At 49.6% G+C, this 19,612-nt stretch overlaps 1 protein-coding gene across 7 annotated transcripts in view; it reads left to right on the forward strand.

Annotated features, from left to right (window-relative positions):
- LOC122392542 (NAD(+) hydrolase sarm1-like) overlaps window positions 1-18,789 on the forward strand; it is a 60,524-nt gene extending 41,735 nt beyond the window's left edge. For 5 of the 7 annotated variants that reach the window (XM_043387510.1, XM_043387512.1, XM_043387514.1 and 2 more), the window contains exons 4-11: window positions 9,626-9,838; window positions 10,390-11,556; window positions 12,468-12,745; window positions 13,702-13,784; window positions 14,237-14,520; window positions 14,713-14,834; window positions 15,143-15,223; window positions 16,891-18,789. In XM_043387510.1, coding sequence (XP_043243445.1) covers window positions 9,626-9,838; window positions 10,390-11,556; window positions 12,468-12,745; window positions 13,702-13,784; window positions 14,237-14,520; window positions 14,713-14,834; window positions 15,143-15,223; window positions 16,891-17,428 — 2,766 coding nt within the window. In that variant the 3' untranslated portion in view covers window positions 17,429-18,789. Of the gene's footprint in view, window positions 1-9,625; window positions 9,839-10,389; window positions 11,557-12,467; window positions 12,746-13,701; window positions 13,785-14,236; window positions 14,521-14,712; window positions 14,835-15,142; window positions 15,377-16,890 lie in introns of all 7 variants that reach the window. The other 2 variants (XR_006258537.1, XR_006258538.1) reach the window with 1 other exon arrangement.
- Window positions 18,790-19,612: the final 823 nt, after the last annotated feature.

Below are 19,612 nucleotides of genomic sequence, written 5' to 3' on the forward strand. Positions count from 1 at the left end.
ATGTCCCCTAATGTCGGCATAAATAGCGCGGCAGCATGCCCTCAGCGATGGGCACGGAAGCGCAGGTAATGCCGTGTTTACCCAAGTCAATGAGGTACCCCGACTGCGCCCCAGGTATACACAACATTTGCCGACATTCCACACCTACGCAGTCCTCACAGCACACGCCAGCCCCGCAGCTGGGCCTGGGTCGCCGCGCAGATCTACTCTCGTTAATGCACTCGCGTGTAGGTCGTCGGGCGTGGCACGCGTATTCTGTCGGCGCCACCGACAGCTGTCCTCGGCGCAGGGTTCGAGGGCTCGCCTCGCCGCTGGCTTTGGCGGCTGTCCTCGCCGTCCTCGCCTCAGATTGATCCACGGCTTCGGTCGATAGAAGAACGCCCGCTGCCAACTCGCTTGCCAGGTTTCGAGAACTGCACCAAGTCGACCTGCCCAATTAACCTTCAGGTTTCTTTAGTCCGATGGTGAAATACCGGGGTTATCGGCAATGTTGAGTGTAGGGCTTTAGTTGGGCATTCCATCTTTTGTTGTTCCTACACCGCTCTTGTGTGGCACTCTTTCCTCTCTCGCGACTGTCTTTACCGCCATCGTCTCTCACGCCCGCCCCGCGTCGACTGGTGGTGTTTGCGTCCTTCGCAGCTCGATTGCTGTCACGATTGATCGGGAATCGACCGGACGGGCGCGGTGATCGGCCTCTCTTCTCGCTCGCCTCAACAGGAGATGGCCTTGCTACACCACAAGGCCTCTGTAGCAATCGGAGCGTGCGTTAAATATTTACTTTGATGAGCCGTAACGTGACGGGAGAGACCGTGACGGCTACCGTAACGTAACGTGACCGGTGGTGGGGGATGCAGAGGAGAACGAAGGAACACGTGCCTCTAAAGGAGCTTGACGTCAACAAGAGTTGTGACTGGAGTTGAAACGGCGAAGTTTCACGCAAGCTTTAAGTTCTGGAAAATGGAAGTTTCATTAATCAATAAACTTAACAGGATCTCAACAAAAGTATTTATGTCCCAGCCGTTCACGATTTTCATGCTTATAATAGTTACATTTTAAATGATTTTACTTTGATTTATTGTAATATTTATTAATTATTCATAAATCATAAACATGCACAACATTATGTTGTGGTGGCTGAAGAAGCGACCGCTTCAGCAAGTTTGCCCAATGGCAGGACAGCACTCGGATTTCCAGACTATGCGGCACAGCATACCTTCAGGCGCTTACAACTAGTGCCATCTAGTGACGCAATTATCAGCAATGCAGTACGGTTTAGTTCAGGCGTATGCCCTATCGTTCATCAAGTTACAGTGGGTACGTTTTATGGAATGCCGTTTTTACTAAATTTAGGCATGAGTGACTGCTAAGCACAATTCCATAAAGGCCCACCAAGGAAATACCAGCCTGTCGGCTTCGTAGACGTGTGAGTAGCTGTGCTAATTAACTAAATAGCCTAGCGTCATCACTCGTAGGCAGGTGCCTGCGTGCCTACATTCGTTCATTCTTATTTCCATAAACGCTAATCTAAGCTTGTTATTGCTGTTTCAACTTGTTAGTGCGAAAAGGCTCACGGGACAGTTCGATCAATGATCGCAATTCTCGGGGACGTTCGACCTGTGTTCGATCGGCTCACTGAGCGCCGCCAAAACAGCTGGCGAGGCTCACGATAGCTGAATATCGAACCCATGCCAAATGGTGAGCTCAGTCTCAAACAGAAATGGGATTCGAGGTAAACGAATAGGTGCGTTATTTTATCGGAGCGGTATTGGCAGATAGCAGCAATCGTTGTCTTTTCGGAAATGGGTTTTTTGTTTATAATTGCGCGTGTGTCAAGCTGATCTTCTTCAAGCTGAAAACAAACGCATTGTCGTATTTCAAATGCGTCGAGGTATCACGTGCGTGGTGCACTCATTTCGTAAACGATCAATTCCTAAGGGCAAAGTACGTACCTATATTTTATCATAGTACAAAGAACTAATTGTTTAGCCCAAAGCCCTTGGCTAAATTTATACTTTGGGTACCTTCACTTTATCCCAAGCATAACTTAAGTCTTAAATCATTTCGGATGCCTACATCTTAATTCTCTCGAATCTCTTCTCGGCATCTCGTGTCCTCCGCCCACTCCGCACCTCTATCACACATATATCTGGCGTCATTAATGGGAGTTTCATCACCGTTCGGCGCGATTATCAGGCTGCGTGGGCTGCCTACACCATCCGCCACCTATCGCCCTCGCCGCTCCTTCGTCAGAGCTGTGTAAACATCTCGCCCACGGCCACTGCCGACCTCAGAGTCGCCGCCCGTCGCACCCGGCACCATCACAAGTGCCGCCGCTCGTCACGGACAGGGGTTTCCGCTCTTCGGACACGAAAACACGCTTCAAACACGCGCGTGGGGCTCGGCGGTGCGCCCAAAGGTCGTGGAAGTGGGGCCGATGGACCAGCTCTGGTGGTAGTTTTGGCATGAGTGGTGTAGTGGACGCTTGGTTTGGCACGCATGATGTCTGGGTATTTGTCAGATGTAGCGAGAACTCCGCGGCTAACCTTCCACTGACGCAATTTCTGAGAGCGCCACATTCTGATAAAGCTTCCACAACAATTCCGAGATTGACTGAGACGGCATACTGAACTTCTCACCGTCTTGCGACTTAAAAATAAAAACATCTTCATTAGAATCTGGACGGATCACCTATGAAGCACACGATCCAATAGTATCGAACATAAAAACGACCCAACGAACATCAAAGCGTTCGATGGGCCTCCAAGGAGTCTTTAAAGCCCCGATCCCCGGATGACCTCGGGGCAATCCGTTACGGCGGCGGTGCGACCTCGGCCGTCGCGTCAGGGGCGCTCCCCGCGCGGCGCGCGGGGTGATGTGACCCCGCCCCGCTAAAAATAACGGTGAGATCACCTGCGGGCCACTGGAAGCTCGCCCTGACGACTGCGGGGCTCGTGCCAGTCGTGCACCGCCACGGGGTGGCAGCCGGAGGTGTCGGCAAGAGCGTCTCCGTCGCCGTGAGCCGCCGAGGAACATCATGCCGCATCTTGTTATCAAGGTGGGGCGCTTCCCAATGGTGACCATGTTGAGCTCCGAAAGATCATTGGTGCGCCAGGGCACGATTTTTTTTTTTTGCTCGGCTTATGCGTCATATTTACAAATTTGTGATGTAGCCGGTGTTATTTGTGACTTCATATCACACCCTTCCGTCCGTCAAAATCGATAGTCTTTTGGCAAAATAAGCACCGTAGCGGTAAGAGACCTCGGCCGTTATGGCCAGCTCAATGTCAGGTAGCAAAGGATGTTTTTGCGAAAGCATCCTTCTACATCATTCTGCTCCAACATCATTCTACTCCGCGAAGTAGAATGCGAGAATGTTATCGCCAGACAACATTCTGGTCTCTCGTAATGAGAGGTGATCGCTCTCAGCGCGAGTCGCGACACAGAAGCAGTGCGATAAAAGCGCTACGGATCGTCTGCCCCGGATTCTAATGCTCCGAGCCGTATCATGTAAACAGGTACGCGGCCAAAAGCGTGCTACTCGCTGTTGAGTTCAGTGCACAGGATGAACTCTTGTGCACTGGATGTATCTCTCTTGTCCCTCGGATGTCTCTCTTGTGATCTGACTTAGTTGTGACTTAGTGAACGCATAGATCGCAGGTACAAACTCTAGATGCATCTTACCTACCTCTATTTCTGGCGTCGACTGCAAATAAATCATCGACAGAAGCAATGAGCTTGGCGTTTCAGTTTGGCATTTACACAATGCTTTGTTATTATTGGTAAAGAAAGACGATATCCTTGCTTTGATCGAGTCTGTTGAAGTCAGTTTGCCAGCTTCATTTTATCTGAGTTTGATCTTTCACTAAATTCGAGACACTCAGTCGAGCCAATGCTACCGCAAGAAAGCTAACGATGCCCAGGCATCGGTAGGATTGTGATTGCAGGATTGCAAAATCCTGATTGCATTCCTTTTTGGTGGATTGCACCTGGATTTGAAATCCATTCCAAAAAACAGGATTTGATTGCGGATTGGATTGCATCATACTTCCAATTTTTGCAATCCAATCCGGATTGCAATCCTTTCCTGGGGCAATTAGTCGTTAGGCGGCACGGGCGGACATCGATAGCAGCGCCTCTATCGGTCACTAGGGAAAGCTGGGCTGTAGGCGACGAAATACCGGCTGAGTTGTCACACGTTGAATAGGTTTATAGCCATCCGTCTTGTGAAAAAGTTGAACTTTTGCCTTTAATATTTCTACAGGCAATTTTAGAAGTGTCTTCACATGGATTACAAAACCGTTTAGATTAATGCAATCACTTCAAGCCTTCCCTATTGTTCTTGATGATGCGGGAACTATTTCTAATTAGTGTTTCTAGCTTAGTTAAAGAACATACTGTGCAAACGATGAGAAAAGCATACATGGAAGATTTTAAACGCAATTTTCTTTAACCCGCGCCCGGCTGGGGGTCCTGGATTTCCACGCCCTGCTGGGGGGTGTTTGAACACCCCCCTTGTAACTCGGCTCCTGGGTCACGTAGCGATACGCGGAAGGCGGCGTTCGAAAGAGCGTCAAAAATAATGACGAAATCACTTCGGTCAATTTTTTGGTCAGGTCAAAGGTCAGGTCACCAGAGGTCATTGAAGGCAAAATTTCGCCGATTTCCAGGTCGAATGGCGAAAATTTCCAAGAAGCCAACACATAACTCGGGAACCAATAGAGCTACAGCGCTGCGGAAAAGCGCATTCGATAGCCCTATTAACGCCCTTTCTGAGTAATTCTCTCAGATTTGACCTAGCGTCAACAGTTTTGCCTGCAGGGGGCAAAAACTGCAAAAATAGCCGATTTTTTCGGAAACAGTTTTTCTGCAATAACTTTTGACCCAAGCCCTGTACGAGCTTACTTTTACCGGCATCGTGTTCCTCTCGTCAAGACGCATCGAATGAACTATAACTTGACCTTGAAAGGTCAACTTGAAAATTTGACCTCAGGTCAAGGTCATGACCTGACCGGAAAGGGTCATGTTGCATATCAGTCGATCCGTATCGTCGAGCTGAACACATCTAAGGCGTTTTCATCGCTCTAGCATGCCTCTATCAAAAGTTACTTGCGAAAAACTGTTAGATACCATTCGTGACCTAAGATGACCTCAGGGCATAAACAAGGGTCACGGACACCATTTTCATGTTCAGTGTGTCTAAACCACTTGTAATTCGGTGTTTGGGAGTGTTTATAATGTCTTTGATCCAAAAGAGGCGCATTTCAATTTTCTCCCATTGACTTATAATGGGGAGGTCGCAAAATTGACCTGACCTTAGGTCATCGATATCAAAATTCTGAGATATACATTTTGTACATGCTATTGCTCTTAGCAACCGCTGAAAGTTTCAAAGCGATCGGTCACTCGGTGTAGCTATGACAGACATTGAAACTTTTTATGAGGTGAGGTCACTTCAAGTGACCTGGTGACCTGACCTTGAATGACCTTGGTCTGAAATTTTCACAACATGTGTAGAATTGATGTATGATAAGGTGTACCAAAAACGGCGGCGCTCCGCGCCGCCATTTTTGAGATATTCGCGAAAAACCACAAGGGGGGGGTGTTCAAACACCCCCCCCCCCAGCAGGGCGCGGGTTAACAATTAATGGTAAATTCTCTACATATCATGGAAAAGGTGCATGCTAACTGATAATTTAAAGTTCTTGGGGCCAGTTGTTTTCTTCTTTTCTTACGTCGCCCCAATGGCCGCGAATACACTTCTGATAACGCCTATCGTCATGTCTGATATTTTCCCGATCTTAATAGCCCTAGAATGATGTGCAGCCGCTATAAGTTGTGGAATGTGCATCGACGGAACTAACTAGAATACTGCCGGTTGCCATAGACACAAATTATCCTAGTCTCAAGGCAAAGTTGGTGCTGCGCTGCTTGCATGGCAACACGGGGCCGGGCGAGAGGCGAGAACTACGCCACGTTAAAGGGACCCTCCCACCTTAACATTAGTTTTGAGTTGAGATAGCCAAGTTTGCGGCCAGGCTCAGAAACCACCATTTATCCCGGTCGCAACCCCCGCAGCTTTATGGTGTTCAAGAAATTTCTTCCCTTTACTTGCAGGGTGGGACCAGCGTGGTCCCTATCTCTTAAAGGAAATAGTTCACTTTTTAACATGGGTTTTGAACTGGAATAGCAGTTCCGTAGCTTGGGCTGAGACGAGCATAAATCAGGAGCTTTTACAGCCCAACGATCACCCTAGGCAAAGATATTCTATTTCTCGTCGCGAAAAAGGTGTCTTGCGTTGAGGATGTGTGCCTTGCATATATTTCCATCCAGTATGAAAAGAGCATGGGTCCCGAAAATTCTTCAGAAACTAGAGAAATTATCTACGAGAACTCTAGAGAAATTCTCGTACTGATCAATTAGGACATTCAGGGGAACATTTTATCAGATCGAGCAGATCGCCCAAATGCCGGTGGCTGCGATAATTTCTCTGTTTCTGAAGAATTTTCGGGACCCATGCTCTTTTCATACTGGATCGCGTGTGCCTTACAGAAACTGAAAAGTTCTTCCTATATCAAAATATAGAAAATAATATTTTGTTATGAAAAGGTTTTATTTTCTTTGCTGATTATTTTGAACATAAAAAATCATAAATCCGTTGCAAAAAAAAAATCGTGAAAGTGAACTATTTCCTTTCATCAGATTCCATTACGGGAATCTGATGACGTCATCAGGCTTTTGAACGTCCGTTAAATGTTTGACTAAAACGTTTTGTAGCACGCGGTGGTATATGCTGCGTTGCGCGCAACAAATGCCGCACTTTTAAATAAAGTCGCTAGGAACAGCGGAGATCCCAAAAAGTAAACAAAAGTAAAAGTCTAATATCTTGAAAACCGGTGAATATTTTTCGGTGAAATTTGGTAGATATTCGTTTTCGCTCTTTCTGAACCGAGCGACATCACTTTCATGCCAATTCATAAACTTTTTTAAGGTGGGAGGGTCCCTTTAAATGGCGGATCCAGAGAGAGAGAGAGAGAGAGAGAGAGAGAGAGAGAGAGAGAGAGAGAGAGAGAGAGAGAGAGAGACAGAGGGGGGGAGGACATAGAGAAAAGTGAAAAAGGTGCGTACCTATTTGCCCATATTTCCATACACTATGGAACATGTCGAGGTGAGAATAGGTAAGCCCCTGGTTTAAGAAAACAAGACCGCCATTTAATGACGTACACGGAGCGCTTTCTTTGTGCGCCCCTGGCCAACAATGGAAGCGCGCGCAGAAAAGCGACGGGGATTCCCCCCCCCCCCCAGACAGCTTCTCGTGTGACTGACGGCGCAGCTCCGGGCGGGGGCGGCACAGTTTCGCAACCGAGAAGGGCTGGTCCGGGTGGTCCGTTGTGTGTCGCTGACGTGCCGTGTTACAAACCGTGACAGTTTTGGAATGGCTTCAGGCCATTTCAAAACTGCTATCAAAACTGCTATACATTTTACTTTGCTATCAAGGGCTTTACATCGAAACTTGAAATAATTTAAACGCTTTTAATTTAAACGCTCAAAATAACATACGCTGATGAACTACATAGGAAGGGCAAAATTACGTATTTGAGGGCGAGTTTTAAAATATAAAACACTGGTTGGGTAGAGGTTTAAATGTGGGGGTGTTTGAGGCAAAAAATATTTCCCATAAAATACCTGTGCCTTAGATAAGAATTACTCGCAAGACTAGGTACTAGAAATGGGTGAGTTGGGGATGGAGACACGGCCCTATCCCTATGCCCCCCTCCCTCCCCCAGATCCACTAGTGCACAATAGGAATAGGTACAACAGGATTGCAAAAAAGGATTGCGGATTTGATCACAATCCAAGTGAAAAAAGGGGATTGCGGGTAGGAATGCAATCCACTTCGGCACTAGGAATGTGGATTGGGAATGCAATCCTTTCAAAAAGGATTTTACCGATGCCTGACGATGCCACATGCAATGATATATTTGCAATATGCATCGCGCAGCATATGCTTTAGTAAATAAACTTAAGCATACATAGAAGACTTTTGACGACTGGAAGCTTTTCCCGTCGTCGATTTTTGCAAATTGATAAATAGATAAAAAACTATGGTGAAGTTAGATAAATATAGTAGTCTGATGCTCATGAGTAAGCTATATGAAATGTATATTTTAGAGAAGAGTTATCGGAGTTATCGGAGATAATAGATAAAAACAGCCCGCTCGTATCATGCGCTGCTACTCATCACCGGAACCGGAGGTCCGGCGCGTCAGTCATTACCAGTCACCACTTGAAAGGCGTTTCCGGTTTAAAACCGGATCAGTTTCAGCAGTGTCCACCCACGCACCACCCCGCTCCGCTCCGACCCCTCACTGACACATAACCCCGACGGGCTGCGATGATCCACCGCGTGCCTGTTGCCTCTGGCGGGGCCATATCTGAGCGAAGGGAGGGGTGTCCAAGTGCCCTGATCAAGGAGCCCACTCAGTCACAGGTCATCCTCGTTATGAGTGATGTACGGGCGATGTGCCAAGCACCGCTCGCCGCCGTATGGCCGGAGCTGCCGCAGAGGCTGGTCATGACGTGCAGCTATTTTGGTGCTGTGTGGTGATGACACGCACTCAGGATAGTTTGAGTTCGGGGAGAGATAGGCTGAGCCCGCCGCCACCAGAAGATGAAGTCATTTGCCAAAGGGTGGAAGCTTGGGCTGTTATGCAAAAGTTGGCAGGAAAGTAGATTTATTTGACTTTTGTGCTCGTAGAGAGGTTGTTCTAAACATAACGGCGCCAATGTCGTGAAATGCTGTGGAAATGCATAGACATTTTGAAAACTCATTCCACGCTAAGTATCGTTTTGATCATCTCGTTAACCCACAAAGCGACGTTTCCAACTCATATTACCAGCTGACCAACTTCGAGCACAATCGATCCGTCAGCGAATAGCTCGACTAGCTTTCGTCGCACGGGTCACAACGCCGTTCTCAATTGCAAACGAACACGACCTGAAGCGCTCGCTACATGCAATGAAAGGGTATAGCATTTCAGGCGAAATACCATTCGAGTCCGTTTACGATGGTGGTGGCGACAGCACGCAGTGCCGCGGCTGGTCTGTGTCGTACGGGGGCGACAGCTGTCGACGACCCAGGCACGCTCCAGCTGGCCCGTTCGGCTGGAATGCAGTGGCTGTGCGCAGTGAGATGTCACGGGGGTTACGAGAGGTCACGGAGGACAGCAGGGTCACGGAGGTCAGTAGGGTCACGATGGGTTGCCCAAGGTCGCTCCGATCGCCGCGGATCAGGCGATGATCGATTTCTGGCCGCGCTGGGGGCGGTCCGGCTCGTGCCAGGAGCGGTTGGCCCCGGCTAATGATGTTGTGACGGCCAGCAGTTGGCGAGCGAGTGCAGCTGCTTGTGGTGGCCAAAATCCGCAATCGACGCCAGTATGTGATAAACGGGACGAGCCCGCGGTTACGACTGTCCACGAGTCCTTCAAACTCTGTGATGGCTGTTTCCATCAGCCACTAACACCCGGAGGCTCTCCAACTGATTTCCACTGTATTGCTTTTCTCGCCGCTGTCCTCTCAAGGATCTCGGAGTGTGATCGTTGACATTTCCTCTGTTCTCTGTTCCCAGGAGGCGCGCCAGCTGAAGGCCAAAGACGTCTCACACCAGGAGTCGCGCTCAGCAGCCGTGGCCGGTGCCAAACTCTCAGCAGACGGCTTCAGCACACAGAAAATCGCGATGGAGCAGAACCAGCAGCGGCAGACCAAGGCGGCCGGTGTGGTGAACCAGGAGCAGAGCTCCAAGAAGTCTACCCACTCCAAGTTCACAATCAACAACCGAACGGTAAGAGCAGAGACTTTCAGTTGGGATGAATGTGAGGGTTATTTAGAGGTGATGTCTGAAATCGAACGAGTTCGTACGATGACACATGGCCGAGTCGAGTGTCGGAAGTGGTCTGTGATTGTGGTTCGCGGTCGCCCATCAAACCGTTGTAGTCGGCAATCGGGCCATTGTTTCTGTGGGTGTGTGGGCGGGGTGGGTTAACCGAGTAGCCACACCGTGACGGGTCACTACTCAAACACTGTCGTGGGAGGGTTCCCCGGAACTTACTCACGGGTACTCCAAGCAGCTCAGTGCTCGCTGTTACTCACCGTGACTCTCCCTGGTTTTAATGCTGAATGCACGCTCTGTAACATACTCTGCGGGGGCGTGGTTCTGCAGTTTCCATTCATTTGAGCGTTCGTTGCAATGATTGGCCTCCCCCGGTGTCACCTTCGGGAACCCCATGCTCGGCCTCCAGAGCAGTCACTCCAACCCGTTACCCCCCCCCCCCCCCCCGATGTGCCACACACACACTCGCACACTCTGACTCCATCTCGCCTGTCTCGCCGCAGGGAGTCGCCACACCGTCCAGTCCGGCCGTGGCATTCGCCGTGGAAGAGCTGGAGCAGCTAGAACGGAGCACCAACCCCCTGGACGTCAACCAGGCGGTCATCAAATGCTCGCATCACATGTCTACGATGGTGCGGAGCCTTGAGTCGTCAGAACCAGAGAAGTTCGGCTCAATCTTTGATGAGATGGACGTGATGCTGCGGCGCGCCTGGTCCGTTCCCACCTACGGCCACGAGCTGGGGAATTCACTGTGTGATGTGATGCGAGCCAACGGAGGACTGGACGTGCTCATCAGCTCGTGCAACACGGGCAGCAAGGAGATGGACCTGAAGAGCGCGCGAGTGCTCGAGCAGTGCTTGACAACAGAAAACCGACAGTACGTGGTGGAACGCGGTCTGGATAATGTGGTCCGCTCCGCCTGTCGCACCTGCTCAGAAAAGTCTGACGAAGAGGAATCGCGAGTCGGTTCTGGCATCCTGGAACATCTCTTCAAACACAGTGAGGGAACGTGCAGTGATGTGGTCCGGATGGGCGGTCTGGACGCGGTTATAACACAGTGCAAGAACAAAGACCTGGAGACGTTGCGGCACTGCGCGTCGGCGCTGGCCAACCTGGCTCTGTACGGCGGGCCCGAGAACCAGCAGGCCATGATGAAGCGAAAGGTGCCCACCTGGCTGTTCCCGCTCGCCTTCCACAGCGACGACAACATCAAATACTACGCGTGCTTGGCCATCGCCTCGATGGTCGCCAACAAGGAGATCGAGGCTGCCGTGCTCAAGTCGGGCACGCTCGATCTCGTGGAGCCTTTCGTCACGTCTCACGATCCGGACCAGTTCTCCAAGTCGAGCGTGGCGCATGTACACGGCCAGTCGCGCACATGGCTCAAGAGGTTGGTGCCCGTGCTTCTCTCAGATCGGGAGGAGGCGCGCAAGCTGGCCGCCTTCCACTTCTGTATGGAGGCCGGAATCAAGATGCGTCAGGGCTGTCCGGAGATCTTTGACGAAATCGGCGCCATTGAGCCACTGAAACAGGTGGCGAGCTCGCCGAACGCTGTGGCCAGCAAGTACGCCGCCCAGGCGCTGCGTGTGCTCGGACAGGAGGTGCCGCACAAGCTCAGCCAGCAGGTGCCACTCTGGAGCGTCGAGGACGTGAAGGAGTGGGTAAAACAGGTGAGTGCGTCGGGGCAAAGGTGGGGTAACCGTAGGCTGTTTGAAATAGTACCGACTGCTTAGATGAGGTAAATGTCAATAAGGCAATAACGTTGAGGTAAATATGTCATGTGATATCTTGTGTTTAACGGTGTGCTCCTACATATATGTTTTTTCACAAGGAAGGAGAGGCGTATTTTTACGTGTTTATCGGCCCTTTGCCTCTGGTAACTAAGATTGCAATGATCTACAGCACGTGCAAAAGTACGATGGGAAAATATCTTGCCTCAACTAAACGTACGTGACAAGATCTTTTACGTGACCTAACTAGATGTTAAACGGCTAAGCCGGCCCCCGTGGCTCACCAATGCCTGGCTTTGTAAAAGCCTTGGGACCGTTTAAGACGCTGAATTCGTAATGACCTGCTTCGGACTTGATTTACGGACAGGCCTGCCGAAAATCGATTAAGTGATACCAGAAATTGCTTCAAATCGCACCTAAGCTAACGTGATTGCTGATGCTAAAGAGACTAAGGAAACCGATTGCTTTAAGCCTTCCATAATTTGACTGCTAATGAGGCTAATGCGGCTACTTACGCTAAAGTTTCTGAAAATGGCGGGCATAGTATCGACGAGTGATTCAAGGTGTCACACTGTGCTGATTTTATCAACATTTCGTTCCAATACATACATTTGAACGGTTTTACCCATCACTCGCGACCAGATGCGTCAACTTAGCGTTGTTACCATACTTGACATCTATGTATAGTGTATACCTTTTGGTGCCTATGCAGTGTAAGAGGGGTTGAGAAAGACTGTGTCATCAGTGAAACTTCCAGCAGATGCCACAATAAAAATGAATGCCCGTGTAAATCTGGAGTCTGCAGTTCTTGCTGTTCATCCATCACATTCACGTCCCTTTTTCGCCGGCAGATAAACTTCTCCCAGTTCGCCGAGGACTTTGTACGCTCCAGGATGGACGGAGACCTGCTGCTGCGCATGACGGAGGAGATGCTGAAGAACGACATCGGCATGACCAACGGCATCCTCCGCAACCGCTTCATGCGCGAGCTCAACAGCCTCAAGAAGATGGCCGACTACGCCAGCTGCGACTCGACGGGCTTGAACGCCTTCCTCCAGAGTATCAGTCCAGAGTTCAGCATCTACACCTACCCCATGCTGACCTCAGGAGTCGACAAGGACTGCCTCAGGTGGGTGATGGTGATGTCGCACACATTCGACAAAGAGGGAGGAGGAATTTTTGCTATTGTAAACTACCACGCATCCGTGGCGTCTTCACTAGCCTCATATGCACTCCAGGTAGCTCTTGAATTGGACGTGGCTTTTATTGACCTTGTAGTTTCAATTTAGGTCAGCAGTCTAGCTATAATGCAAACAAGCCACATGCCACCGCTGTCGGTTTGGCGGTTGGAAGGCTGGCTCATGCCATTAACAGTAGCATTCATACGGTTTCATGCCTGTGAACAGTTAGCCAGCGGCCTGGTCAAGTAATTGATTCGCGCCGCGGTCGGGCGGTGCTGATTGCGTGTTAACCCGTAAGGAGGGCACCTCGCCGATTGTGGAGGGATTTATGCACGTCGCTTGAATTTGGAAGTGGTCAGACCGCTGCGTGACGGGCTAGTTTAAATCACGGTAGTTTGAGGCCGGCGGACCACCCTGTCTAAGACGATCTGTAAAGAGTCAAACGCCTTTGTCCTGTCTGTCAATCTTGTCTGTCAACCCGCTACGCACAAAATCTCGCAGCTGAATAGGTTCTGGGAACGGAATGGCGCCGTGTTTTGGTGCGCCCAGCTTAGGTTATAATTCCGGCAACATTTCTGTGTGACAGTTTTAAACCTGTTTCACAGAATCCGTGGAAGCTAATATTTGTTCCCTTATGTTTATTCTAAGATTATGTTTACTTTGCAGCTTATCATTATCATTATCATAAGGGCTTCATTTTGAATGTTGTTGAATGCCATCTTTTAGTCTTACGTATTGGCCTATTTCTTTGCTATGTCGCGGTATATTTCATTTTGCTTGGATTTGTTCCGTATTAGTACTGAAATAGTGCTATTTAAGTGCCGAAATAGGCTGTAAATCAAGATTATGTACGCCTCTCTATTGCTTCTGTGCCTCCGTAACCAGACTTTTATTCCCATTCCAGGTACCTCACAGACGAACAGCTTCAGACCGAGTGTGACATCTCCAACTCCATCCACCGGCTACGGATACACGAGGCAATTAAACGTGAGTGCCCGTCACCTCCGTTACCGGGGCAATGGGGTGACTCTGACCTCATCGTGACGTCATGATCAGAGTTTGACGTCACACCTTATAACGTCAGCGAGTGCCGTGATTGGACTTAAGTGTTGTTATGATAGGAGTTACGGGAGTGGACAATGGCCAAGGGTCCGAGGTATTTAATCGGAAGTGATTGTTTGCGAGAGCAGTCGAGTGGCTATTTTTACATCGAGGAAAAGCAAACAGTGATAGTCTGTCCAGGCTTCCGTATCAATGTCGTCATTGATACTGTTCTTGATCGCCTAGATGATATTGCAACAAGGAGCATGCATTTCTGCAAGCAATGCTGTACGTATCCGATAATGTATCGTAATTCACGGAAGCTACAAACAAAAATGAACGCTTGCTTATCAGTGACATGACCTCAGCTGACCTTATGTGACCTCTTGTGACCGCAGACGAGTCGACACCGCCTGAAGTCTCTGAGGATATGGACAAAACGCTCGACTGTTTCATCTCGTACCGTCGCTCGAACGGCTCGCAGCTGGCCTCGCTGCTGAAGGTGCACCTGGAGCTGCGAGGATTCTCCGTCTTCATCGACGTCGAACGGCTCGAGGCTGGAAAGTTCGACAACAACCTGCTCAACTCGATCCGACAGGCGCAGAACTTCATCCTAGTGCTGACGCCGTCGGCGCTGGATCGGTGCATACAGGACTACGATCAAAAGGACTGGGTGCACAAGGTTGGTGACCGGCGCGAACTAGGTGTGTTGTGCTGGCACTGAAACGGCCTTGCATTTCTGACAGACTGTTGATGAAGCTGACGCATGAAGCGAACGATATTATATTAGAAGTCCATTGCTAGAACAGATTTAACCTCTTTCGCTTCATGCTCGTTCTCATTTACTCTAGCCACGCCCCTGTCCGACCCGCAGGAGGTATACGCCGCTCTACAGTCCAAGTGCAACATCATCCCCATCATTGACAACTTCCAGTGGCCAGAACCGGAGGAGCTGCCAGAAGACATCAAGGCCGTCTGCACATTCAATGGAGTCCGGTACGTCAGTGTCATCGATACTCTTCATTGGCTGATCATTTTTACAGATGCTTCAGCTCCAGATTCCCTCAGATGTGAGCTGCGTACCTACTTACCGCTGACGCCTGACACTAAAAGTTAAACATGCTACAGAAAGAAAATGTATTGCACTAGAAAAAAAGCATACCGAGTATTAATTATATTCATTTTCTTTACTTTTATACCACCGTCATGCTTACGTTCTTACCACGACCCTCACGGAATTTCACCAGCCACCTTACCCCACCTCCAATCACCCGTCTGACCGTAGTTCCCCGTTCACTCGCCAGATGGATCCACGACTACCAGGAGGCCTGCGTCGACAAGCTGGAGCGGTTTATGCGCGGCGAGACGAACCGTTCAGAGGGCCGGTATGTTGGTCACGGCGCCGGCCCGGGTACACCGTCGGCCCGGCCCACACCACACCCGTTCTCGCGCACGCAGAGCACAGACTCTGCGCGAGACGCCTAGTGTCAGAGAGCAGTGAGAGTCGCGCGGAGACGCGCCCAGACTCGGGGAGACAGGTACGGCGCCGCCGGACGATGCGGCCGGACGCTGGTGGCGGTCGCGCGCGCGCCGGGGTAAGCTGTCTCTCACGCTCTCCAGCTGGCCCTGTCGCTCGCTCTCGCTCTGGCTCGCTCACACGGGCGGCTCACAGGGGTGGCTGTCTGGCGGTGGTTGTGATCCTTTGGTGCCTGTTGTACGCGTCTGTGGTGCGGCAGTTTTGCAGAGAGGTGGTGGCTGGAATGGTGCTGAAGGGATGGTGGATGGTGCCGTGGTGCATGTATGGTGCTAACATGCTACTAACAATGCTGAAATGAATTGTGAAACAATGACGGAATTGAACCCGGATTACGTCTCACAGTATTGATATAAATTTAAAATATATGCCCATTAAAAGTGTAATATTGTTATATTACGTTCAACGTTGGATAAATTATACTGTGTAATTAATCCTCAATATGCTCGTTCCGTATTTAAATTCTCAGCTTACAAAAAGCTCCGCATCAATTTAAGGCTCAACTCATCGTTATAGCTCTAAAGCTATTCCTGCTCGGACTGAATAGACAAAATCACAAAATTTAGCAAATATAAGGCAGCTCATATCTCACCCATTTTAATCCCAGATACCTGAATGATTGGAGTAGGAACCACTTAGTTTGTATCGGACATATATTACGAACAAATTAGGAATGTTTTTCGTTTTGGGAATCTTCCAAGGGGTTGAGTGGTCCTTGAGCTTTAATCCCGTGTCGTACATATGTCAAACCAAACTACTCGTGTATCGATCTGTGTTTCAAGCAGCCATACTAGGACAGGGAAGGTAATCAACATAACAGTTTTGCATTGATGTACGTACGCATGGGCTGCACCTGATTTTGGAAAATGTCCCAATACAGGCACGAATCATTTGCACTTTTACCTATCGCACGGTTGCAACCAAAGCGATTCAATCTGCATGGTTGAGGTCAATTTATAGTGAGTTATTTTTTCCATTGAGTTATTTGCATTTATTTTGTAATTTGTCACCTCACAAGTTGTTTGCATTTAACCCAGCATGTGGCACGCATGTTGTACACACTAAAATGCCCAAGTCTATAACCTACATTCAAATAATGTGTATTGCAATTTGTGTTATTTTTGTTGGTAGTATGCTGGTTCATCAGGTGCAAAGCTGCATGCCATTTAATTGGAGTTGCACGATGTTATGGCTGTTGGGTTTACTATGCTGGTACCTTGTACATACTTAATGCAAGCAGCAAAGTTGCAGTGGCTAATAATATTTTTGTTGCAAAGTATTTTGTGTTATTTGAATGACTCCGCATAATGTTGACGTTTCCAGATGTTTTGGAGCTGCACCACTTTTACTAATTAAAATTTGTTTTAGCACGTTGATACTGTTTGTTTGTTGTGCACCTCGTTACAGCTGCACCACTTTGTCCATCCCTCTGTTTAACTGCCACTCTACTCTCGCCCCTCTACCCTGCTCCCCTCCGGTCATTTCGCCGCCCTCACCGGTCGCCCCTCCTGCCCACAGGATGGTGATGGGTGTCCGCGGCCACAGTCCCCTGGGTGCGGCCGCGCGCGCCCAGAGTCCCTGCCTGTCCCGGGGGCAGAGTCCGGGCCGGTGGACTCCCAGTCGACCGCCGATGTCGCCTCTCTCCCCCCGCCGGCTGCTGCAGTACCAGAGGCGCGCCTCGCCAGTCGTCTCCGGCGCCAGACGGCGTGAGATGACCCGCAGCCGCAGCCTGGACACGATCCTGGACAGCGGCGCGGGACTCGGCGCCGAGACGCAGTTCCTCAGTCGCTCCGAGGACGAGCTCGGCTGCTGCAGCGGCGAGGACGGCGCAGACGGCGCGCCAGACTCGCCGCAGACGCCGCCGGCTACTGGTGATGCGCCACCATCGCCGCCGATAACGACGGGCGGCGAGTCGACGCCGTGTCGAGAGCTGGAGCGAGAGACCTCGGTGGCATCGGAGACCAGTCGAGACTCGGAAATCTCGCGCCAGGGCCGCAAAGGCCTCGTTGGACGGACCTTCAACAAGATGCGGCACATGATTACCAAAGAGAAGTAACCCGGCCGACGCGTGCTGGCAGCTAGGGACTCCGTGGTTGGATATTGTGGGTTCTCGGCAGGTGCCTGTGCCGCCGTCGACTTTACATAGTGGTTGTTATTCATTCGTCGCCGTCCGGAGGATGTTGAAGCTTCGTCATTGGCCTGCTTCCTTCCAGAAGCCCTGATGTGGCTGCCTTCCAGTTTGTCTCCTGACCGACAGGGACAGCTGCTGAGCATTGGATCTCGAGTTGTAATGTGTTGAGCGACGTATGTGTGAACGCACGTTGTATGTGTCGCTTGTTGGTGTATGAACGTGCCTTGGTCTACGTGAAAAGAAGCGAGCAGCACGCATGTGTCATGTAAGCGATGATGTGCTATCATGTCTCACCTCTGGGCAAGCTGCATGATGTTGAAAGGTGTCCCGTGAAAGAATGTTAGTGCTGGTGTTTATAGTTGCGCGACTGGTAATGTTTTGCTCCATCATGTGTGACGTTTTCTGACGTGTTTTATAAGTTGTGAGATGCCAGTAGAAACAGTGTTGTTCTTTGAATAGATACCCTTTTGGTGCTTGTTGCTCTTGCTTGGTGCGTGTAATGAGGTTCTAAAAGGCACACATTGTACTGATAGCAGTAAGTTATCACAACGTATTTGTAAAGCTCTTTTGCGCTGTTATTTATGTATGTGCTGTTAGTAAGTTGATTCACCATCATGCCCTTTTCATCCATTTAGCCATAGTGTGCCGTTACCCAAGTTTTACCACCAGTTTTACCATCACCCGAACCAACGAGTCGCGTTCAACACTGATTCAACTGCACTTCTCTGTTCTCTTGAGCCCCTGAGCGCCTTTTTGTCGCCGATCAATTGTCTCTCAAGTTCTCGAGCGCTCATAAAGCTATGACTCTGACTCAGCGACTCTCTGGTCAGTCTACTGAGCTCCCCGAGACAAACCGTAGTCAAAACTGAGGGCAGAGCGCTTCAGAGCCGCCGCACTTGTGACGGCGCCCTCCTCTGGTAGTCGTCTTATCCGGTACAATATTGTTTATTTTTCTCTGGTGTGACACATCTGTGTGATGTTAAACTGCACCTCAGCTGTTGACACGTTATTTAAGCGGTTGCGTTTGCTCTGCCTGATCGGAGCTGACGTGAGAGATTGCTAAACGTGAAGTGGTTAGTTGATATTAAGGTCGGTGCGGAACGGATGCATAGTCGTCTAAGCAGTAGCACTGGTCATGCGTGTATGATTCATTGGCAGGGTGTTTTGTACGCCCGCTCAAGGTTGAATGTCTGTAGTTTTCAGGTGATCGTAGATGCGACGCTACGAATGTCCATGTCCATGTATGGTTGTCACTTCTGTCCTCAAATACATCGGAAAATCATCGATGATTGGTATTCGAGTGCGACTGTCTGAACCAAATAACTGCATATCACCATCAATGCACTTGCGACTTTAAATGCGCAACTCCAGAACCGTAACAGTCATTGGGAACGATAATGCTGCCAGCATTTGTCAAAACTCACATCTGCAGAGTTACAAATGGAGATATCTGTAACAAAAACTGCAAGTCCAACATTATTGCGTCTGTCACAACTCAAAAGAAGTGGAATGGCTTTTCTGTGTTGTAGCAGTTAAGCATCCTATCCCTAGGTGGCAGCAGTAGTATTACGCCTGAATTTATGCTGTGCCGCAGTGCTTGATGTTTCTGTTCATTATGCATAGATGGCGCCAGTAGCGTCCGCCTATAGGTATACTGTGCCGCAGTGCTGCGGTATATCCAATCGTTGTTCATAGATGGCGCTAGTAGTGTGTGCCTGTAGGTATACTGTGCCGCAGGATCTTTGAGGCTCGGCGCCCAGTCGCCGGGACTAAATAGACGACTCAGGCTGCGTGCATAAAATAGTCCCAGCATTATCATTATTTGTTTTTGTCATCTACGGTGGCCCCATATGAATTCATTGCCCAAGCAGAAATGACGTACAGCTGCCAGCTCATCCATTGAAATACATCTCAAATTTATGCAAGCCCGGCTAACTTACTACCGATGGAGGCTGCTGCTTGCTAAGAGTGCAGCCCTTACTTCACTTTTCCAGGCACCTAGAATCGATATGTAAAAAGGGGTTTCATCTAAGCGTAAGGTGGACGAACGTAAACAACTATTTTGCCATCAATAGTACCAAATTGACAATCTCAACTCGCACCTCTATA

The sequence above is a fragment of the Amphibalanus amphitrite genome, unplaced genomic scaffold (assembly GCF_019059575.1).
Source record: "Amphibalanus amphitrite isolate SeventyFive unplaced genomic scaffold, NRLGWU_Aamphi_draft 000490F_arrow, whole genome shotgun sequence".
Classification (NCBI taxonomy): Eukaryota; Metazoa; Arthropoda; class Thecostraca; order Balanomorpha; family Balanidae; genus Amphibalanus; species Amphibalanus amphitrite.